The sequence below is a fragment of the Bos grunniens genome, chromosome 6 (genome assembly GCF_055505025.1).
Source record: "Bos grunniens cultivar Pamir isolate PY7600 chromosome 6, Bosgru_T2T1.0, whole genome shotgun sequence".
Lineage (NCBI taxonomy): Eukaryota > Metazoa > Chordata > Mammalia > Artiodactyla > Bovidae > Bos > Bos grunniens.
This window is the reverse complement of record NC_141170.1, coordinates 99291875-99315890: the sequence shown is the minus strand read 5'-3', so window position 1 is coordinate 99315890 and position 24016 is coordinate 99291875. Positions and strand designations below refer to the sequence as shown.

At 42.1% G+C, this 24016-nt stretch overlaps 1 protein-coding gene and 1 pseudogene across 26 annotated transcripts in view; both read right to left on the bottom strand.

Annotated features, from left to right (window-relative positions):
- Positions 1-871: 871 nt before the first annotated feature.
- Positions 872-24016, bottom strand: part of NPNT (nephronectin) — a 100419-nt gene continuing 77274 nt past the window's right edge. For 18 of the 25 annotated variants that reach the window (XM_086406921.1, XM_086406914.1, XM_086406916.1 and 15 more), the window contains 2 exons: positions 22702-22792; positions 20013-21320 (listed from right to left, as the gene is read on the bottom strand). In XM_086406921.1, coding sequence (XP_086263047.1) covers positions 21076-21320; positions 22702-22792 — 336 coding nt within the window. In that variant the 3' untranslated portion in view covers positions 20013-21075. Of the gene's footprint in view, positions 4082-20012; positions 22793-24016 lie in introns of those variants that run through there. The other 7 variants (XM_086406939.1, XM_086406936.1, XM_086406937.1 and 4 more) reach the window with 3 other exon arrangements.
- LOC147371083 (ragulator complex protein LAMTOR5 pseudogene) lies at positions 11662-19345 on the bottom strand (annotated as a pseudogene). Its single transcript, XR_015165791.1, has one exon. The product of XR_015165791.1 is annotated as a ragulator complex protein LAMTOR5 pseudogene (transcript).

Genomic DNA, 24016 nt, shown 5'->3' with positions numbered 1-24016 from the left:
CTTCTTAAACTGGTAGATAATTATTAATAGTTGATCTAAGAAAGGAAAAATTTTATTCCAATGTTTTATATATATATATATAAAATGTCCAATGTGACAATCTTTCAGAAAGCTCTGAGGACTATTCTACCTGTTAAAGGTCAAAGCACAATTATACAAAGTTTTGAGACAAAGGGTTGTATGTCAAATGATGTATTGCTGACAGTTTACATTGTCCAGATCTACACGTAAGAATGAGCAGTGGATCATGGGTTATCATGGCCCCTTAGCAGATTAAAAAGGAAGGTTATCTCCTAAGGAGGTCTGGTTAAATGCACAATATACCCTAAAGGGAAATGAGGAAGCCCAAATAGGAGAAGAAAAATTTCATGTTTAAATTGCTCCCACCTTGCCATAAAATATAAATTTTATTTCATCACATTATTTAAGCAATGTGTTTTTAGTTTTCTGTGTACAGTTCTTTCATCTCTTTGGCTAAATGTATTCTTAGTTATTTTATTCTTTTGGATGTTATGGATGAAATTGTTAATTTCCTTTTCACATTGCTCATTGCTGATGCAAAGAAAAACTGAGTTGTTAATTTTGCAGCTTGCAACTTTGCTGAATTTGTTTAGTAACTCTAGCAGCTTGTTTGTGGGTTTATTGTGATTTTCTATATGTAGGATCATGACATCTGCATTAGAGATAGTTTTGATTTCGTGTGGTCTTGGCCTGCAGTGACTTAAAGCAGGGTTTTGGTTCTTGGCCAGAGATTGATGTCAGATCATGGGGGTGAGAGCACTGAATCCTAACCTAACTAGACCAGTGGTTGGTCTAGTGACAAGGCCCTAGTTCTTTGGCTTTGCAGAAAAGAATTTCCACAAAGATGGAATATAGTGAAACAAGTATTTATTAAGAGAAAAAGAGTACATATAGTACATGTGGACAGACACACGGGCAGACTCAGAAAGAGTCACAGAGTCATATACTTATGGTAGTTTGAGTTACTTTTATGGGATATTTCTTCCAGGTTTCCCTTGGCCAATCATTTTAATTTGCTGATTCAGAGTCCATAGTTAGTGTATCTCAGGATCCACCCATGTGTATGCACACATCTCTTAGCCAACATAGATTCTACAAGAGAGGCCTGTGGGTAGTTGGCATCACTTAGCATCACTCCCCTTTTGACCTCCAAGGAGCCTTTCTGTGTGTGTGTGTTTGTGTCTGTGTAATTGGTGAGGTCTCCTGACTTTGAGACATATGTGGTCTCTTACCTTCTATTTGGACAGAGCCCAGCCCCCTTTCTCAATTGTCCTGCTAGTCTCATCTTAGAGAATAGGTCCTCAGGGGCGTATGAGTGCTGCATGCTAAGTCACTCAAGTTGTGTCCAACTCTTTGTGACCCTGTGGACTGTAGCCTGCCAGGTTCCTCTGTCCATGGGATTCTCCAGGCATGGACACTGGAGAAAACTGAAGTGGGTTTTCATGCCCTACTCCAGGGTATCTTCCTAACACAGGGATTGAACTTGTGTCTTATGCATTGGCAGGCAGGTTCTTTACCACTAGCGCCATCTGAGCAGCCAGGTCCACAGGGGATGAATCTCTAATTGCTTTACCTTGTGAGGTCCATCTACCTCCTCTCTCAAATACCCACTAAGAGACCTCAAGAAATCTTTATTGGGAAGATGAAGGGCAAAGGTCTGTTTTCTGTAGCTTCTAAAGCATGGCAAGGGGCTCTTAGACCCTACCTAGTTGGGGTCACAGAGCTCTCAACCTGTCTCATTAAGGGGCCCCAGAGTGACTTTTATTGTTATTTCGGCAGGATCTGCTTTGAGGAGTGGCTGAAGTCCCTGCATCATCATTATCTTATGGTGCCCTGGAGAAAACAAACTGGTTAGAGAAGCAGGGGTCTTTTACTAAAAACCAGTAAACGACTATTATAATCAGAGGCTCAAGCAAGGGTAGGAATCTGGTTATGCAAGGTCAGCATATCTGTTAATCTCAGGCTTAAAATTTTAATATCTATCTCTAAAATGGAAAGTCTGAACCTGTTGGTCTCAGGCCTCCTTGTTGGACTGAAAGGTCTAAGTTGCAGATTTGCAATAATATGGAAGACAACAAAGCACTAGGCAAAATATAGCATAAATCAGTATGGCTGAAATGAGGAAGGTTATAAGAAAATGGAAACCTCCCATCAGAAAGTTTTTAATACCTTGTGAAATCCAGAAGAACAAGTTAGAAAACCAGTTTTCAATTCTCCAGCCTGTATTGAATAGCGAGGATTGCTAGCTAATTGTTGAAGCCAGGTTGCTTGCTGTTGAATTTTTTCAATGTCTGTCTCTACCTGAGTAGAGGTGTTAATATAAGTGCAACAGGAATTGTTGGCAACTGCACATACTCCTCCTCCTTCTGCCAACAGATAATCCAGTGTCATATGGTTGTCAAGTACAGCCTTGGCCAGTGAGTCTAGAGACTTCTGTAAACTAATGAGAATTAGCGGTACTGTTAGCTATGGCAGGAAGAGTATGAGACAAGTTTCGAAGGACATGTTGGTGTGCAGCTACTCTCCACTATGGTAACAAGGTTTACCCAAAGAAACAGGTGTCTCTGTCTGGGATGGCACCAGGTAAGTCTCAAGTTAATCCAGTGAACAGTTGATGAACTCGGCCAAATGCTTCAATTCATTTAAGGAGTGTATTGAGAAAGGAGTAATCAAGGTTCCTGGCATATACTGTGTAGGTGTGGAGTTGCTGCATAGGCAATTAGTGGCCCGTGGTTTCTTACCCACCTGGCATATGAAAACATATCCTGGTGGGATACAATATAGACTAGTGGGCTTAAGGTTTCGAGGCCCAGCCGCTCAATTCTATTGTTATGAAAAATGTTCTCCAACCTGATTGTTGTTGAGTCACTAAGTCATGTTTGACTCTTCTGTGACCCCATGGACTGTAGCCCCCAGGCTCTTCTGTCCATGGGATTTCCCAGGTAAGAATACCAGAGTGGGTTACCATTTCCTTCTCCAGGGGATCTTCCTGACACAGTAATCAAACCCAAAGCTCCTGCCTGGCAGGCAGATTCTTTACCACTGAACTGCCTCGAAAGCCCCTCCATCTTTTTTTTTCCCCAAGATGTCAGTTCTTTTTTTTTTTTAATTTTTTTTTTTTAACTTTACAATATTGTATTGGTTTTGCCATATATCAAAATGAATCCGCCACAGGTATACATGTGTTCCCCATCCTGAACCCTCTGAGCCTCCTCGGAAGCCCCTCCATCTTGATACTTGTTCCTTAAGTGTTGATCCTTCTTCCTTCGGGTAGCAATCTGGACTCTGAGCACACATAGGTAACTGGAATTCTGGTTTAGGAGGAGACACTATAAAGTGCTGGGGTGTGTTAATGCCAATTCTTCGTCCTTCTAGTTTGGCTTTATTTTCTCTTTCTATTGCTAAGGGTGGACTTAGGCAAGAGACATTAGAATTTTCTTCAGTAGGAAAATGAACAATTCTGACCCTGTACATTACTGTTCTGAGCCTTTGGATCTCTGGTAGAAGAGCAATTTCCATCAGGAACTTGGTTAAAATTCCTTATGGGATGGGAAGGGGGTCGTTCTGGTGCATGATGGACTTAGCTTGGAGTAAACAAATTCAGCCTTCTGTCAACTGGGTGGAGGAAATGAAAGTTTGTGCATTGCAAACCAGAGAGCTGTATGTCTATCCTGTGGGTAAGGAAAATAGTCATAGAAAAGCTAAGGCAATTATTAGCTTTATAGCAGCACCAGTCAGGATCATATTTAAATCACCCAGCAAGGGCAGAAAAGTTCAGTGAATTCTGAGAGCAAGGGTGAGGGCAAAAAAAGACAATAGTTATCATTTACCAGAATATATCTATTTCTCTGTAAGTGGAATGGAGTACCAAGAGGCAAAAGGAAGACTGTAGCTATGGATACTTAGGCCTAGGGCCTTTTTGAATAGTAGCTTCAGGTCTTGTAGTGGCTCACTCCTCCATCTGAAATTTTCATGCTGTCCTGGATCCTCTGGATCCTATGGAGTCTTGGAGGAAGGAGTGGATTCACAGGGATGGGCTGGAATGTGGGTCTTCAGATTCCTGTAACATATCAGTAGAAACAGGTTTAATCCTGGACAGATGAACCCAGCTGGTGAACCCCTGGGGTTTGACTACCATAGGGGTTGCTCAGCAGAACTTGGGAAGAACCCTTCCATTTTGGGAGTAGCTGGTCACCAGGGGACTCATTGTTCAAGGTCTTTTAAAGTACCCACTTTTCAGAGTTTACAACAGAGCCACTGGAACTGTTATCTGGAGAGGGCTGTACTCTGTTGCCATATTCCTATTTTTTTTAATTTCAGTTCTTATTTTTGGCTGTACTGGGTCTTCACTGCTGCATGGGCTTTTCCCTAGTTGCATTGCACAGGCTTCTTATTACAGTGACTTCTCCTGTTGCAGAGCAGGGGCTCTAAGGTACAAGGGCTTCAGCAGTTGCAGCTCCCAGGCTCTAGAGCACAGGGGTGCATGGGCTTAGTTGCTCCATGGCATGTGGGATCTTCCTAGATCAGGGATCAAAACAGTGTCTCCTGCATTGACAGGAAGATTTTTTTTACCACTGAATCATAAGGGAAGTCCTGTTGCCATATTCTCATTTAGACTTTGGGATTTAGCCTAGGTTTATGACACCTAGAATACACTGCTTCCCTAGTGGCTCGGATGGTAAAGAATCTGCCTGCAAGGCAGACCTGGGTTCCATCCCTGGGTTGGGAAGTCTCCTGGAGAAGGAAATGACTACCCACTCCAGTATTCTTGCCTGAAGAATTCCATGGACAGGGGAGCCTGGCAGGCTACAGTTCATGGAGTCACAAAGAGTTGGACATGACTAAGTGACTAATGCTAGGTTTATGAGCTTGGTTTTCTGGATCACCTAGCATGTTCAGAGTAAGGAACGGTCTTCCATATGTCATTTCGAAAGGGCTTAACTTAGTCATTGTTTTAGGAGCTTCCCTGACCCTTAAAAGGGCTATTGGCAGCAGGCAATACTATGCCTCTAGCATATCCTAACAGAGTTTGTACAAGGTTTTCTTTAGAGTATGATTAGCCTGGTCCACTTTTCCTGAGGACTGAGGTTTTCAGAATGAATAGCTGCTAAGTCACTTCAGTCGTGTCCGACTCTGTGCGACCCCATAGATGGTAGCCACCGGGCTCCCCCGTCCCTGGGATTCTCCAGGCAAGAACACTGGAGTGGGTTGCCATTTCCTTCTCCAATGCATGAAAGTGGAAAGTGAAAGTGAAGTCCCTCAGTCATGTCCAACTCTAGCGACCCCATGGACTGCAGCCCACCAGGCTCCTCCAGCCATGGGATTTTCCAGGCAAGAGTACTGGAGTGGGGTGCCATTGCCTTCTCCGCAGAATGAATAGAGGTGGTAGCTAATTCCTAAAGCTGCAAAAATTGTTGAGTTACTTTCACTACAAACAAAGGTGTATTGTTACTCTGAAGATGATGGGGCAACCCAAATCTAGGAATAATTTCCTTTAGGAGCACCTTCGACACTTCAGTCTCTTCTCTTTTCTAGTAGGGAAGGCCTCTATTCATTCAGCAAAGGTATCTATAAAGACTAGTCAGTATTTGAAGCCCTGAAAAGAGGGCACCTGAGTGAAATCTACTTGTCTTCTCTTGGGTAAGTCCCATGTTGCCGTACTTGGTTAACAAGAGGGAGAGGCTTGACATTGCCTCCTGGATTATGGATGGTATGAAGGGCACAGGCTTGAGTAACTGTCTCCAGGAGCGCTTTGATAATTTTCCATTGGTCAGAAGTATGAGCAATTTCTGATCTATGTGCCACCACCCATCTGTTCCCTTAATTCCCTCTCTGTCTTGTGCCCAGTGCTTTTTGGAAGTCAAGTACCATGTATAATGTTAAAAGGGGTTAGGGATGGCATTACAGCCACTTTGTTTATGGGCATCAAAGCCGCTTTCTTTGCTTCTCAATTTGCCCTGTTGTTTCCTCGGGAAATGTGAGAAGTTCCCTTTTGGTGCCTGCAGCAGTGAGTGACTGCTACCTGTTTTGGTTTTTGAACCGCTTCTATGAGATATAAGATCTCAACCCCATATTTTATAGAGGAATTTCTTACATTTAGAAGTCTCCCTCTTTCTTGATAGCTGTGTGGGCATGTAAAAAGAGGAAGGGATATTTTTAGTCTGTGTACATATTTACAGTATTTCCTCCCCTTAGGATTAAGGCTCAGGTTAGAGCTAACAGTTCAGTCTTTTGGGCTGAGTTTGTTAGGTGGCAAAGGTTTTGCTTCTATGACTCTGAGTGCTTACTATAGCATATCCTGCCCTCCTGACTCCATCTTTAATGAAACTACTGTGATCAGTAAACCATTCTTCCTCAGGGATTTCTATACCTGGTCTGTTAGGTCAGACCTATAGGCACAATTAGAACTGGACATGGAACAATAGACTGGTTCCAAATCAGGAAAGGAGTATGTCAAGGCTGTATATTGTCACCCTGCTTATTTAACCTATATGCAGAGTACACCATGCAAAATGCTGGGCTGGATGAAGCACAAGCTAGAATCAAGATTGCCAGGAGAAATATCAATAACCTCAGATAGGCAGATAACACCACCCTTATGGCAGAAAGTGAAGAGGAACTAAAGACCCTCTTGATGAAAGTGAAAGAGGAGAGTGAAAAAAAAAAGAGGTAAGTGAAAATGTTGGCTTAAAACTCAACATTCAGAAAACTAAGATCATGGCATCCGGTCCCATCACTTCATGGCAAATAGAAGGGGAAACAATGGAAAAAGTGAGAGACTTTATTTTGAGGGGTTCCAAAATCATTGCAGATGGTGATTGCAGCCATGAAATTGAAAGACGCTTGCTCCTTGGAAGAGAAAGGTATGACTAACCTAGACAGCATATTAAAAAGCAGAGATATTACTTTGCCAACAAAAGTCCATCTAGTCAAGGCTATGGTTTTTCCAGTAGTCATGTATGGATGTGAGATTTGGACTATAAAGAAAGCTGAGCACCGAATAATGGATGTTTTTGAATTGTGGTGTTGGAGAAGACACTCAAGAGTCCCTTGGACTGAAAAGAGATCCAATCAATCCATTCTAAAGGAAATCAGTCCTGAATATTCATTGGAAGGACTGATGATGAAGCTGAAACTCCAATACTGTGCCCACCTGATGGGAAGAACTGACTCATTGGAAAAGACCCTGATGCTGGAAAAGATTGAAGGCAGGAGGAGAAGGGGACGACAGAGGATGACATGGTTGGATGGCATCAGCAACTCGATGGACATGAGTTTGAGTAGGCTCTGGGAGTTGGTGATGGACAGGGAAGCCTGGTGTGCTGCAGTCCATGGGTCACAAAGAGTCAGACATGATTGAGCTACTGAACTGAATGGGCACAGACCTGGTCAAGGGTTTTGAGGCAAGAATGTGTTAGCTATGGGATTTTGGTGGGCATTAATGTAGTTAAGAGTGTGGCAAGTATTTTTTATGTATAATTTATTTATTTTTGGCTGTTCTGGGTCTTCATTGCTGTACAGGCTTTTTTATAGCTGTGGAGAACGGGGCTGACTCTTCGTTGCAGTGTACAGCCTTCTCACTGCCTACTCTTGTTGCAGAGCACATGCTCTAAGTGCATGGGCTTCAGTAGGTCTGGGGCATGGGCTCAGTAGTTGTGGTTCCCAGGCTCTAGAGCACAAGCTCAATAGTTGGGGCACACAGGATTAGCTGCTAAATGACATGTGGCATCTTCCCAGACCAGGGATCAAATCTGTGTATCCTGCATTGGCAGGTGGATTCTTTACCGCTGAGCCACCAGGGAAGCCCAAGAGTGTGGCAAGTTTTGAGGTTTAGTTCTGGAGAGTCAAGGAGCAAAACCACTTAATAATGCAGCCTCCTGTTAGCCAATGGTGGCCTTTTATCTCTAGCATCCCTTGTACTTGATGAGTACATACAGTTGATGAGGCGTCCGGCCTTCCAGGGGCTGTCCAAAGGTAAGTTTGTTAGTTTCTTCCACTAAGAAAGTGGTGGCAACTACTGTCCAGAGGCAGCCAGGCCAACATCAGGCCATGGAGTCTAGTTGCTTGGAAAAGTAACCTATAGGTGAGGAACTCCCCCTAACTTTGGTATGAGGACTTTCACGTCTGTCCCCTGCTTGTCAGCCACATATAAGATGAATGGCTTTTTCAAGGTGGGAAGACTGTGAACAGGGGCTCATTATCGTTAAAAATCTTTTCCTATTCTCCGTTCCAAAGTAACAGTTCTGTATCTGGGCCTTTAGTGGCTTCATATAGGGGCTTAACTATTAGCCCGAGTTCTGGAATCCAAATTCTACAAAGTCCTGCCTTGCTCAAAAATGTATGGAGATGTTTCTTTGTCTTCAGAGTGCTTAGGCCTAACATAGCTTGTTTTCTATCTGGAGATAACTGTCTAATTCCAGGGTTTATAACATAATCCCAAATATTTAACCTGTTGCTTTGAGATTTGTGCTTTTGTACAAGAGACTCTGTAACCCCAGGTCCCCAGGAAATTAAGGACTTCCATGGTATTTTGATCCATGGAGGGACTATATATTAATATATCAGCTACATGCTATAGAATAGCACCTCGTTTTAGGTGTATTTCCCTTAGTTCCCTTCCCAGGGCCTGGGTGAACAAGTGTGGGCTGTCTGGAAACCTCTGAGGCAATATCGTCCGGGTATATTGTTGCATTTGGCCCAAGTCAAGGTTAGTCCAGTCGAGAGCAAACAGATATTGTGATGAGAAATGAACTGGGATGAAAAAGAAGACATTCTTGAGATCTAGTACAATAAATGATATAGCGTCCTCAGAGATCTGGCTTAATATGTTGTAAGGATTGGCCACAAAGGGATATACAGTGACCATTGTGTCATTTACTGCTTTAAGGTCTTGTACCACCCTTTGGCTTAACAGCTAGCAGAATAGGAGTATTGCACAGAGTCTGGCAGGGCAACAAGAGGCCATGCCTTAAGAATTTATCCAAGAGAAGTCATAAACCCTTCTTCGCTTTCAGCTTTATAGGATATTGTCTCCTGCTAGGTTAGGCAGTTTCTGGCCTAAGGCTAATTCTTATAGGATGGGCATTTATGGCCCTTTCAGGGATTTTTTTGTCCTAAACTGAGGGTCAACTGCTTGTAGAATATGGTGGGAATAACATCTTGCTCTTCTGGCTGGTCTGTCTTAGAGTCAAGATAAGGGGCTACTTAGGGCCTCCTACTCATAGTGTGGCCCCCAGGGAGCTCAGAAGGTCTCACCCTCGTAATGGGGTGGGACATTCAAGTACAACTGAAAAGCATGTGAAATCAACTACTGCTCTTACTGGCAAGTGAGAGACCAGTAAGATAGTGGGTGTGAGGCTTTCCATCAACACCAGTCACAGTACAGTTTTTGGAGGAAAGAAGTCAATGTGAGAAATTAAGACAGTAAGTGATTCCTGTATCAATTAAAAAATAGACTTTCTTACCTGCCCCTGCAAGAACTAGCCGGGGCTCCTCCATAGAGACAGACATCTCATTGTGGGGAGCCGCCAGAATCCCTGGGCTATCTCAGTCGTCCAGCATGGCCATCTCGAGAGCAGGAGGCCCCGCTTCCCCTTCAGGACTGAGGGCAGCCCCTCTTCCAATGACCTGTTTGTTGGCAGGCTGGGCATGGCCCGGGGAACTCTTTCTGGCAATCTTGGGCCCAGTGGCCAGCTGACTTGCATTTGTAGCATTCCCCCTTATTGGTCTTACCTCTAGCCGGATGGTTGGACGTTCTTGCCCCCTCAGATTGTCCTGAGGTAGCAAGGCATGGCTGTCAGCAACAGCTATCTGTGGTGTGTTAGCCCTGGCCTGTCTTTTCTCACGTTGGATTCTCTTTTCCTCCTGAGCTTGGTCTCAATTATTAAATACCTCAAAGGCCACATGTAGAAGTTGGGGCATGGGCATTTGTGGGCCAGATTGTGCCCCATATCAGGGGCTGCTACTGCTAAGTCGCTTCAGTCATGTCCAACTCTATACGACCCCATAGACGGCAGCCCACGAGTCTCCCCCGTCCCTGGGATTCTCCAGGCAAGAACACTGGAGTGGGCTGCCATTTCCTTCTCCAACGCATGAAAGTGAAAAGTGAAAGTGAAGTCGCTCGGTCGTGTCCTACTCTTAGCGACCCCATGGACTGCAGCCCACCAGGCTCCTCCATCCATGGGATTTCCCAGGCAAGAGTACTGGAGTGGGGTGCCATTGCCTTCTCCGATATCAGAGGCAGACTGGTTAATAAGGTGGTGTCCCAGAAAGGACTGACCTTCAGAAGTGGAGGGATCTATGTTGATATATATTTCCTAAATGGCTCCACAAGCTGCCTGTGAAAGGGGGCTGGGTTTTCCTTTTCTTCTTGGGTCACTCCTTTAAACTTTTCATAGTGAACTGACTTTTTGATAACACTTTCTCATCCCTTCTAATACACATTGGCTCATGTGCTTCTTGGCTTCTGTTCCCTCCCAGGAATTATGATTCCAAGGGGGCTCCTGGCTTAGGACTGCATCTCCACCCATAGTATAATGTCTAGGTTGGTCTCCAACAAGCTGGTCAGCGTGCCCCTGGGCTTCTGTCCAGATTCTGTTCCTCCTCAGAGGTACAGTAAGTAGATAAAATGACTTGAATATCCTTCCAAGATAAATCAAAAACTGGAGTGAGGGCATGAAACCCTTCAACAAACTTACTAGGGTCTTCAGAAAATTGGCTCAGTTCCTGTCTGCATTGGGCTAAGTTGGTTAAAGAGAAGGGCATATGTACTCTGATCCTTCACCATTTGCCACTGCCTTGAGAGAGCATAAAATTAGGATCCTGAGTGATAGGAACTCCAATTAGAGTTACCCCAGAGGGACTAGTCTCTGTTTCTTGGGATAACAGAGGTTATGGAGGAACATAGGAAGGTGGTTCAGTTCAGTCACTCAGTCGTGTCCAACTCTTTGCAACCCCATGAATTGCAGCACGCCAGGCCTCCCTGTCCATCACCAACTCCCGGAGTTCACTCAGACTCACATCCATCGAGTAGGTGATGCCATCCAGCCATCTCATCCTCTGTCGTCCCATTCTCCTCCTTCCCCTAATCCCTCCCAGTATTAGGGTCTTTTTCAGTGAGTCAACTCTTCGCATGAGGTGGCCAAAGTACTGGAGTTTCAGCTTTAGCATCAGTCCTTCCAATGAATACCCAGGACTGATCTTTAGAATGAACTGGTTGGATCTCCTTGCAGTCCAAGGGACTCTCAAGAGTCTTCTCCAACACCACAGTTCAAAAGCATCAATTCTTCGGCACTCAGCCTTCTTCACAGTCCAACTCTCACATCCATACTTGACCACTGGAAAAACCATAGCCTTGACTAGATGGACCTTTGTTGGCAAAGTAATGCCTCTGCTTTTTAATATGCTATCTAGGTTGGTCATAACTTTCCTTCCAAGGAGTAAGCGTCTTTTCAATTTCATGGCTGCAATCACCATCTGCAGTGATTTTGGAGCCCTAAAAAATAAACTCTGACACTGTTTCCACTGTTTCCCTATCTATTTCCCATGAAGTGATGGGACCAGATGCCGTGATCTTGGTTTTCTGAATGTTGAGCTTTAAGCCAACTTTTTCACTCTCCTCTTTCACTTTCATCAAGAGGCTTTTTAGTTCCTCTTCACTTTCTGCCATAAGGGTGGTGTCATCTGCACATCTGAGGTTGTTGATATTTCTCCCGGCAATCTTGATTCCAGCTTGTGCTTCTTCCAGCCTAGGAAGGTGGAGTCAGACTAATCAGAGGGATCAGGAGAAGTAGGTGCCTCTGGAGAAGTAAGGGTTCTGTCAGAAGAAGGAGGAGCTGGGTTTTCCCTCTGAGAGACAGGAGAGCTTAGAAGAGAATCATATAAAATGTCAGGAGAGTCTTCTGGTCCTCCAGGCTTTAAATTATAAGAATTGTATCAGGCAGGATTTTGGTAAAGGACCACAAAAGCCTGAATATAGGGACTCTCACTCCACTTTCCCATCCTGCAACAATAGAGATACAATTGCAGGGTGATATTATACATTAGAGACCCATTTTTTAGGCCATTTTTCTCCATCCTCCAACTTACACAAAGGCCAGGCACAGCTACAATAGAATTTAAGTTTTTCCTTTTTTAGCCCTTCAGTTAAAAAAAAAATTCCAATTCTTTTCTCCCCCCTCCAACCAGGCTTATTAAACATAACAAAATTCTGTATACAAGGTGACCTAAACCTGCTGCTTCAAAACATGATACTTTCTTTATCTAGTATTTGATAAGTATTGATAGTATTCAATCCACAGAATGTCAAAAAGCAGTTTACTCTAAAATTAATAGAAAAGTACCCAGTGCATATTACATGAATGGTCTAATTACTGGAACTCTAATAGTTCTAGAAGATAATTAAGTGTGACTGAGTCCCTGTGACAGGATGCTGGAGAACCACTATGAGTCATCAAGAGGCCATTTTGTGCACGGCCAGTGTGATGCTGTCGTGCTTCTAACGTCCCCATTATCTAATTCTAGACATACCACAGGAATATCAGTGGGGTCTGAGGTTAGCTTAGCTGCTTGCCGGGCTAAAACAGATATCACCCCAGCATGCTCATCTGACAGGGTTCTGAGGCAGCCCAGATTGAGCCATTGTGAATCCGTGCCTAGCGCTCCAGCAATGGATGGATTCTTCATCGTGTCCTCCAAGTACTGCTCTAAGGTAGCTCCATCCCACTGTGCATTGCCTTTCTTCATCACTGGTGTCAGGTCAGAAATTCTGATTCTCAAGTACACGCTGTATATAAGTATGTACAGAGGCGTTTCTTCTGGCTCAGAGGGGGCTCCTCCCATGTTGAGTAACCTACACCTGAGAACAAGAGAGCACTCCTAGAATGGAATCCAGTGTCTCAGAAACATTTACCAGGAAGCTGTAACCTGGATATCAGGGCGTCCCCCAAATTCCCTTCAAATCTGATGGGGTTTCAAGCATCCTCTACTCTCCCAGTGATTTCTGACCAGACATCTCTGGCCCTCCTTTTGACATTGCGCAAGTTGCCTCCCACAGCATACCCAGAGGAGGACTTTGGAATTAGAGCAGACTGGTTGTCAGGACTTTCCTTAGGAGGTATTCCTTGTCTAGAGAGCTTATGTCCTATAAGTCTTCCTACACTGGGATGTGGGCTTCCCAGGTAGGGTAAAGAACCTGCCTGCCAATGCAGAAGATATAAAAGACATGGCTTTGATCCCTGGGTCAGGAAGATCCCCTGGAGAAGAGCATGGTAACCCACTCCAGTATTTTTGCCTGGAGAATCCCATGGACAGAGGAGCCTGGCAGATTTTGGTCCATGGAGTCTACAGAATTGGACACAACTGAGCAACTTAGCACCCACTCATGCATGCCCACTGGGGTGTACTCCTTGTGACTGAGCATCCACAGAGTTTGTAATTTAGGCTTATGGGTAGTGGTCAGCCTGATAAACCATAGCAGTGTGTTGGCTGCCAAGGCCTGGGGTGAAGGGAGTCCAGTGGATGCAAAGAGGAACCCTTGGAGAAATTGGAGCTGGGCACTATGGAAGATGGGCTTCCCTAGTGGCTCAGATGTTAAAGAGTCTGCCTGCAATGTGGGAGACCTGGGTTTGATCCCTGGGTTGCGAAGATCCCCTGGAGGAGGGCATGGCAACCCACTGCACTATTCTTGCCTGGAGAATCCCCATGGACAGAGGAGCCTGGCGGGCTACAGTCCATGAGGTTACAAAGAGTCAGACATGACTGAGTGACTAAGTGCAGCACCCAGCAGTGTGGAAGATGGCACAGGGTCTACGGCTTGAGGGCTGAGAGAGAAATTGTCATAGTAAATTTCTGAGGATTGAGTGAAACGAGAGACTAGACAGCAGGAAAACCCCAAATCCTTTGCCCTATCTGCCTGGCAGCTAAGATAGAATGGAATCTGTTTGACACAGACAGTACCGGGTATGACAGTGGGGCTGCAGTTTAGGAATGACATCCTAAACTCCTTCCCTAAAAGGGCTAGGAGATAAAATGTGGAAAGAGACCTGCTTGTATGAGTCAAGTGGGAAAGAAAAGAATAATGGAGGGTTCCAGATGGGACAGTGAAAGAATGAGAGTGAGACCGCTTGGGTTCAGAAATCATGTTTCCACCATGTTCCACAGGACAGCGTTAGCTGTCCATCAACCATTATTTGAATCTGCAAGGCCTAGGGATTCCCTTGCCAGCCACAGTGTTGCTGGCGGGGCCATAATGCTGTGAGCAGACAGATTACACCTAGCATCATCTTGAAAAGAAAGCAAAGGGGAGAGCAAGAGAAAGAAAGCAAGAAGTAAGTTAGGGGCCTCAAGCCGCAGCCATGTGAAGCCTGCAGTTTACCGTGATTTTCTGAATTCCTAGTTTTCGGCGCCAGTTTTACTTCTTCCTTTCCAATACATTTTATTTCTTGTTGTCGTCTAATTGCATTAACTAGATCATCCAGTAAAATTTTGAATAAATGATTGTCTTATTTTGAACCACTTTTCCCTTCTTTGCATAAATCCTTGACTTTCTGGCATAAATCCCGTCATGATATAGAATCTTTGGAATGTGCTTTTGGATTCAGCTTGCTAGTATTTTGTTGAAGATATTTGTACTTATAAAGGATACTGATCTATACAGTTGACACTTGAACAATGTAGGGATTAATGGCACTCACCCCCTGGGGAGATTGAAAATCTGAGCATCACTTCACAGTTGACCCTCCCACTATAAAGTGGTTCTGTATCCATGGATTTAACCAAACTGAGGGCATGTAGTACCGTGGTATTTATTGGGAAAAAAAATCCACGTATAAGTAGGCCCCAATAGTTCAAACCCAAGTTGTTTGAGTCAACTGTATTTTCTTTTCTTGTTATATCTTTATCTAGTTTTGTATCAGTATTGCTGGCTTCATAGAATGAGTTAGGAACTGTCCCTCATCCTCTATTTCTTGGTAGAGTTTGAAAAGAATTGATGTTAATTCTTTAAATTTTGGTAGAATTTACTAGTGAAGACATTTAGGTGGTCCTGGAGTTTTCTTTGTTGGGTGGTTTTGATTACTGCTCCAGTCTCTTTGGACTTCCCTGGTGGCTCAGACGGTAAAACGTCTGACTACAATGCAGGAGACCCAGGTTCAATCCCTGGGTCGGGAAGATCCCCTGGAGAAGGAAATGGCACACCACTCCAGTATTCTTGCCTGGAAAATCCCATGGACAGAGAAGCCTGGTAGGCTACAGTCCATGGAGTTGCAAAGAAACAGAAAAGACTGAGCGACTTCACTTTCACTTTCATTACTTGTAATAAGCCTATTGAGATTTTGTTTTCTTGAGGGTTCTTTTGTTTGTTTGTTTCCAATTTGTAGGAATTTGTTCTTTTCATTTAGAATATCTAACTCATTAACTGTTAACTAACTCGTTAACTAACTGGCATATAATTGTTCGTAACAGTCTCTTATAATCATTTTTATTTTTGTCAGGTTAGTAGTAACAACTCCAGTTTCATTCCTGATTTTAGTTATTTAGAGCTTTTTTTGGTTGTTAGTCTAGTTAACGGTTTCTAATTTTTGTTGATCCTTTCAAAGAACAAATTTTTACTTTGATTGATTCTCTGGGTTTTCTCTCTTTCATTTTCATTCATATATATTTTCTTCCTCCTGCTGTTTTTAAGTTTAATTTGCATCTTTTTTGGCTGGCTCAGCAGTAAAGAATCTGCTTGTCAATACAGGAGACATGGGTCCAATCCCTAGGTAAGGAAGATTCCTTGGAGAAAGAAATGGCAACCCACTCTGGTATTCTTGTCTGGGAAATCCCTTGGACAGAGAAGCCTGGCAGGCTACAGTCCATGGGGTCGCAAAAGAGTTGGACATGACTTAGCAACTAAACAACATCAACATGGATTTTAGATCTTTTCACCATTTACTGTGTTCACTGCAGTACCTGAGCACTGCCTTCGTTGCATCCCTTGTTCATAGAAGACTTAATATTGTTAAGATGGTGGTAATCTCTGAAATTGGAGAAGGCAATGGCACCCCACTCCAGTACTCTTGCCTGGAAAATCCCATGGATGGAGGAGCCTGGTGGGCTGCAGTCCATGGGGTCGCTGAGGGTCAGACACGACTGAGCGACTTCCCTTTCATTTTTCACTTTCATGCACTGGAGAAGGAAATGGCAACCCACTCCAGTGTTCTTGCCTGGAGAATCCCAGGGACGGGGGAGCCTGGTGGGCTGCCGTCTATGGGGTCACACAGAGTCGGACACGACTGAAATGACTTAGCAATCTCTGAAATATTCTATATATGGATATTCTATATGGATAGATAGGGTGGGTATTCTATATATGGAAAGTGTATCCTCCTCCATATAGAATTTACGAATACTTAGTTTTGTTGTTGGTTAGTACTAATTCTTAAATACTCCATTTACTTCGTTGCTTTGGTGAAGCTCTTTGGGCATTTTCTTTCAGTTGTGAAGTTTTTGATTATTAGCTCATTCCATTTACTTGAAATGTCTGTTCAAGTTTCTATTTGTTCTTGACGCAGTTTCAATAGTTTTTGTCTAAGACTCTATGTCATCTGGGTTCATTGACATAAATTGTTCATAGTATTCCTTTAAAATCCTTTGTATTTCTATAAGGTCAGTGATGATGTCCCCTCTTTTATTCCTTAAAATCCTTTGTATTTCTATAAGGTCAGTGATGATGTCCCCTCTTTTATTCCTGATTTTGTTCATTTAAGTCTTTTTTTTTCTTTTTCACTCTATCTAAATGTGCATAAATTTTAATTCACCTTTTCAAAGAACCAACTTTTAGTTTCATTGATTTTCTATATTGTTTTTCTTTTTTTTTCTGCTCTAATTTTTATTTTCCTTCTTGCTTACTGTGATTTAATTTGTTCTTCGTAGTTTTACAAGGTTCTTTTTTAATATAGGCATTTATGAATATAAACTTCCCTCTAAACAAGGGTTTAGTTTATCCCATAAATTTTGGAATATTTTCATTAATCTCAAAATATTTCTTAATTTCCTTGTGATTTCTTCTTTTAGCCATTGTTTAGAAGCATATTGCTTAGTTTCCACATATTTTGAATTTGTCATATTTTCCTTTGTTACTGATTTCTGATTTCATCCACTGTGGTAGAAGGACCTATTTTGTATAATTTCAAGCCTTTTACATTTAAGATAGTGTCTTATGGCCTAATTCATGTCTGTCGACATCTCTATGCATTTGAAATAAACATATACTCTTGTGTTTAGTGGAGTGTTCTATAGATATTTGGGCTTCCCACATGGTGCTAGTGGTGAAGAACCCACCTGCCAGTGAAGGAGAGTAAGAGATATGGATTCGATCCCTGGTTTGGGAAGATCCCCTGAAGGAATGGATGGCAACCCACTCCAGTATTCTTGTCTGGAGAATTCCATGGACAGAGGAAGTGGGAGGGCTACAGTCCATAGTGTTGCACAGAAGTCAGACACAACTGAAGTGCATGCGTGCATGCTGGTTGGTTTATAGAACTTTTCAACATTTCTATATCCTTTTGATCTCAAGTCTAGTTGTTTATCCTTACTTAAGCTTTATCTTTCTTTTCCTTAAATTGGAAAATCTCAACTGACCAATCTTCAAATTGACTGATTATTTATTCTACCAGCTCAATTCTGCTGTTGAGTATTTTGATCATTTTTTTTCATTTTAGTGATTGTGCTATGATATCCACGTTTTTAAAATAATATTTACCTCACTTCAGTCACTCAGTCATGTCCTACTCTTTGTGACCCCATGAATCACACATGCCAGGCCTCCCTGTCCATCACCAACTCCCGCAGTTTACCCAAACTCATGTCCATCGAGTTGGTGATGCCATCCAGCCATCTCATCCTCTGTCGTCCCTTCTCCTCCTGCCCCAATATTTCTCTACTTAATTGATATTCTCTATTTGTTGAGGCTCAGAAGTTTCTTGAAGGAAAGAATACACTGGAACTAAGTGAATATTTGTAAATATACATCTTGCTATCATGGTCCTTTATACCATCCAACAATGAATATTAACAGAGATGAAGGCCCTAGCCACCCCACCCCCCACCCAGTGTATTATCAGTAAGGGCTTGTAATCCAAATTTGATTCCAACACCAGGAACATGAGCATCACCTGGGAGCTGGTTAGAGATGTAAAATCTCAAGCCTCGCTCCAGATTCCCAAATCAAGCTGAATTTTTAACAAGATTGGGCTTTCCTGGTAGCTCAGCTGCTAAAGAATCTGCCTGCAATGTGGGAGACCTGGGTTTGACCCCTGGAGAAGGGAAAGGTTACCCACTCTTGTATTCTGGCCTGGAGAATTCCATGGACTGTATAATCCATGGGGTTGCAAAGAGTGGACATGACTGAGCGACTTTCACTTTCACCTCCCACACACACGTGCATTAGAGCTTGAAAAGCAGTGAGCCAAAGGTCCTAGAACCCATCACATTTTCAGAGCCTTCAAGGTATACCAGTATTTACAACAGCAACTTTGCATTTATTTGTATGACTCTGATAAATGTCCATCTTCCTCTCTAGTTTCAAACTCCACAAAGGGGGTTGTACCTCAGAGCCAGGCACATAGTGAGTGCTGTAAAATCTGTCAAATAAATCAGTGACTCTGAGATCTTATAACTCATTTGCTTCTTCCAACTTCAAACACTTTAGGAAGAGGTTTTATTTCTAAAATATTTGGAAAACTTCAGTTTTCTCAGATCTCCTAGAAATGATTAGGAAGGATCTCTGAGATAAGGAAAAAACTGAGATAAGGAAGCTGAAGTTTTTTATTATCTTTTGCTTAAAGTATATATTTATACAAAATTTGAGCTTCCTAGCCACTAAGGGTTCTCTGAGTCCTGGAAAGGAAGAAGCTAGTAACATATTCTCTATAATAATTCTGTAGGACTAATTGTCAATCTTTAGATTTGTCTATCAGGAAAGATTAGAATAGGAGTAAAATGTCACTAACCAAATCAACACGTTTTTTTAAAAAGGCTCATAATTCATATATATATACTTATTTATATCTTTATACTCCTTTACATAAAAAGATTTAAGACAAATGTTTAGAAGTAAATGAGACATGAGAAAACATAACTAAAGCAATTTGCTGAGGTATGACATGTTATAGTGATTTTCCGATCTTTCTCAGAAAGCATAATAATGTGGTAATATCTTTCAACTAGAAAATTATTCACAACCTGAAAGTTGAGAGTTATATTTCATTCATTGGCAATTTTTAGGACTTCAAGCCTGGGAGGCAGCATCTCAAGTAATCCCGAGAGAACTGCTCCAAGAAAGCAAGGGAAGGAGCCAGGTTATATAGAAGTCTTGCATTAAAGGGCAGGTAGTCTGAACATCAAGATTATTGTTAATTAAAGAAAACTAGATATCTCAAGGAATTTCTCACTTTTTTTGGTATGGGAAGATGCAAGAGTCTGGGCTCAGTGAAATCATTTCTTTGATATGCAACTCAGCTCCCTGGGGCTTCGATCCCTGGGTTGGGAAGATCCCCTGGAGAAGGGAAAGGATACCCACTCCAGTATTCTGGCCTGGAGAATTCCATGAACTGTATGGTCCATGTGATCGCAAAGAGTCAGACACGACTGAGCAACTTTCCACTTCACTTCATTTCACTTCCCTGGGGCTAGTATCCTGTGTTTTCACATCCTGAGTTTCCTCAGGGCTCACCATAGGGAGTGGCTGCAGGCTAATGGCTGCTAGATGGTAGGTATTCTTTCCTTTCTCAGCTCTGTTTCTCAGGGCTCACCAGCTCAGGTTGGAGGGCTGCAATCGCTGATGACTGCGACATCCTCTGTTTACTGATAATGGCAATATTTTATCATCTTTGTTCCCAATATTCCTGGTATTAAAGTGGTTCTACTATAGATGGCTTCTGTGAAAACTCAAACTACCTTGATAATTCTTCCAGGTAAAAAAAAAAAAAGAAACTCAAAGAGACGATTGGTATTATTAACAGTGTTTTTATTTACAAAGAATTATTTTTATTTGGCTGTTTGGAAAACCACTAACATTTTTCACTTTTAGAAAACATTAAATAATAAACAAGATGTTATACAGTACTTTGGATAACTTCTTCGATCAGTGTAGTGCAATGTACTATTGGCACCTAAAAGTCAAATTTTCTATTTTCCCCTTTCATCTCCCGTTGTGCAGTTATATGACCAAAAAGGAAATGAATCATTAAAAATGGATCTAAAGCTGTATTTCCTGGCCCCTAACTCAAAGGCTTACTGATTTATATTCCCCCTCCAGCCCTGCCTCCACCAAGTTAAATGATGAAAGATTCTACAGTCCTATTGTTCCAAAAACAATACCATTTTGTGGGGCCTGGAGATTCCAATTGATGAGAGAAACTCCTGCTATTAGGTGAAGGAAAGGTCCTGGCAGTGGTGTTGGGCATGGCACTCTTTTTCAGTAGCCAGGTTAAGTTGTCACACACACTGCAGGGAGATTGCACCAGATAAAAATCTCTCTCAAGCTATGTTCTTAGCTATAGTCTCTCTAAAAATTTGAAATATCATCCATTAAGCAAGTGAAAGGGTTATAACTTTACTAAGAAAAAAAATACACACCACCACATTAGGCTGTCACTGAGATACTAAAATATCTGCCCATCATACTCTTTTGGAATAAATAGATTTTACATTTTTTCCTATTTTTTTTGGGGGGGGGGTTTGTTTTTGTAACACTTCTAGGCTTGCCATAAACAGAGAGACCTTTTCATGAGCTCAGTACTGTGGATTTCCCCCTTTTCATTCCTCTCTATTCGGAGGCCAAGAGGGAAATACCTCAGTTAGACCTTAGCTTAAGTCCATGTTACTTAGGCCTGGAAATTTTCATTACATAGTAATACAATCAAGGTATCTTTGGAGAGATTCTGTAATCTGTTACTCTACCTTGAGGTAAGAACACTTTTAACCATCTTAAATTAATAGAAAAGAATGTTATCAAATTTTTGTAAAGTCTCAAAAAAATTCACACTTTTTTTAAAAACAAAAGATTCTAATTTAACAATTGTCCCTGCCAGGAAACGCTCCCTCACACTCCAGTCTAAGCCTGTTTCCTCTTGTTCTATTCTTAGTGCATGTGGAGAACAGCTGGTCACCATCCTCTCTGTACCAACCCTTTATATACTTGAAAACCAGCAATGGTTTGCCCCTCAGTCTTCTCTTCTCCATGCTGAATAATCCCAGTTCCTTTAACTTTTCATCATAGATCTTTTTTTCCAACCCTTTAATCATCTTTGTGATTCCTGGCAAAAACAGCAGAAAATATTTTGATTACTTAATCAGAAACGAAAGCCTCAGGAATAAGTTGCCTTTTAAAAGTTCGGTATGTATATTTTTAAACCTACAAGTAAACTTTGCAGGGAGGAAATGTAGTCGGGGCTCATTGATCTTAGAATTCCAATCTTGTCCTGTGGCCCTAGTGTGTGTTTGAAACCCATTCCAGCACATCCAGCGCCTCAAAGCATGAGATTTGCCTCCTATCCTTTCCTGACACAACAGCACATAGGTCATGATCTAGATCTGCCTAAATTTATACTGGTTTAAAATTAGTATGAAAATCTATTCAACGGAGCTTCCCCCATGCTTCCAAACACCCTGCTTCCACAAACAGAACCTTTTCTTCAAAACAACCTGAACTTTCATAAAGCTTCTTACAGATTACCAGAAAGAGCCTTGATGTTACAGTAAAAGCTGTTGGTTTTCAAGCGTAACCTGAGACAGTGAGGGTTTTATATGTTAACCTCAGTTTCCTGTCTATTACTGAATGGTCTACTGTCCTTTGTAATGATCAAACTCGATGCCATTAAATTCACCTCCTATGACCACAGCCTGACACCTCTTCCAATTTTCTCTTGCTGCCAATATAAGGTCATGGAACTGGATGCCATTCCACCGCGTATTTTTTAACTCAAGAGATCACAAGCTGCCTTTCCCTTGCAACTAGAGTCTGTAACAATTAGGAACACGTAACTACTTATTACCAATAACACATTTACACAAAACACAATACTACTAACGAGGGATTATGTGCCCACTTTACATAATTGTCTTTAGAAGAAAAATACAGTTAACAAGAATAAATGCATCTTGATATGTTATACACCCTTCTTTTACAAAGAGAATGGCAGTGAAAGAGTTCAGGAACTATCCATACTGAGTGGAGAGCAGAAACCAAATTTCACAAGCACACTGTACAACACATCTTAGGGGAAGTCACTACTACTTGTGGTACAACACTGAACAGATAACAGAATGGCCATTTGCACAGATTTCTTCTGAAACCTTCTCCCATAATTTGCTACAAGAAACACCTTGCAACCAGGATGAAGGATGGTATAGGTCACAGACGCCGAAGGCCTTCTTAAGAGACTCAGCATGAAAGGTTAACACCCAAAAATGACTTTGGACACATCTACAGATGCCCTCCTGTATTTCAAGGAGGGTGTCACTGTTCGTTGGGATTGCACAACAAAAGCAGGCCAGCGGGATGTGGGTCACCAACCAGACTTTCCTGACCCACTCTTTTCCTAGGCCTGATAAGAGGGAGGAGAGGACAGGAGGTGAAGGCTGGAAAAAGAGGAGGGAGCAACACAGGGGTTCTTTGCTAGTTCTGGAGTTGCTCACGTTCTTCAGAGCAGTGGCCTTTTTTCAAGCTCACATCATCCAATCCAATCTCCCCAGTGTGACCATGCCTTTTTTCACCTTTGAAGATGACCTAGAGAGAGAATGCACACACGGGTCAAGCCTCCTCTGCTCCTGTCCAATGTCTGCTCATTTACCAAAATAAAGGCAACCTTTCCCCAAAACTAAATAGTAAGCTTAACAGAAGGAAAGACTAGAACAGAGTTGCCAGTGTCACCGATGCTTGCCTTTTGGTAGGAATTTAAGTCATCAGTCGACTGTTCACCAGATCACCTTACCCAGAATCAGTTCTTCTTTGAAAAGTCATTCTAAACAATAGACTAGTTACATTTAGGAATGATTATGAAGTAGAGACTTTGTCAAAGATTACCAAGGTCAGAAGAAAAGAGTGGGATGGAATATAATGGTGTAGAAATTAGGAGCCAAAGATCTGAAAGATCACAATCATGCAGCCTATCTTAGATGTTTTCCAAGTTTTGTTGCTTAAAATGGAGCAGAACCAAACACCCTGATGCAATCACAGCCTTGGTCACTTATGTAAAGACCAAAGTCTTTCCTGCATTTTATCTTCTGTAGAGTATCCTTGCTCCTTTTAAAACAGAAATCTATGTTAGGGTGTGAAACAACTTACTGTTTTTTATCTCCAAACAATGTAAATATTGAGAGAAAATTTCAGAAAAATAGTAAAACAAAATCCAATTCTCTGATAAAAGCTGTCTTCAAGGACTCCATCCTTTCTTTTTAAAGCAGTTTCTAGAAACTATACATCTAGTTATAGATGCAGAATCCCCTAATAATTTTTATAAGTATCGCCATAAAGACGACACATTTCCCAAATACATTCACTATTTCAGTGGGGTGTTATAGATCTTTTATTGCCACCTATAACTTGATTACTTCAGATAAAATTTATATATTCCATCGAAGCTTTCCCCACATCCTGTCCTGAATAGAATAATACTTTCCAAACATTCTGGTTCTGGTTCCCACCCAAGGCTGCTTAACTATGATCTCTGAGCCAAAGAGGGGGAAAAAAAGACTTTAAAGAAACATTTAAAAAATAACCCACTTTAGGGTAGCTCATGGTGCTCATAGTTTGAAGGAGTTTGAGTAAAAGGAAAAGCAGGTTAAGTCCACCACAACCCCCACCTTTTGAAGTTTTTGTTAACTTTTTTTAACTTTTGCAACTCCTAATTTTTTTTTTTTCCATTAAAAGTAGGGGCTGTTCACCAGGGTCAGGGGAGAGGTGGTGATCAGAGGTGGCCGTGAAGAACATGTATGAAGGAGCACGGGGTTA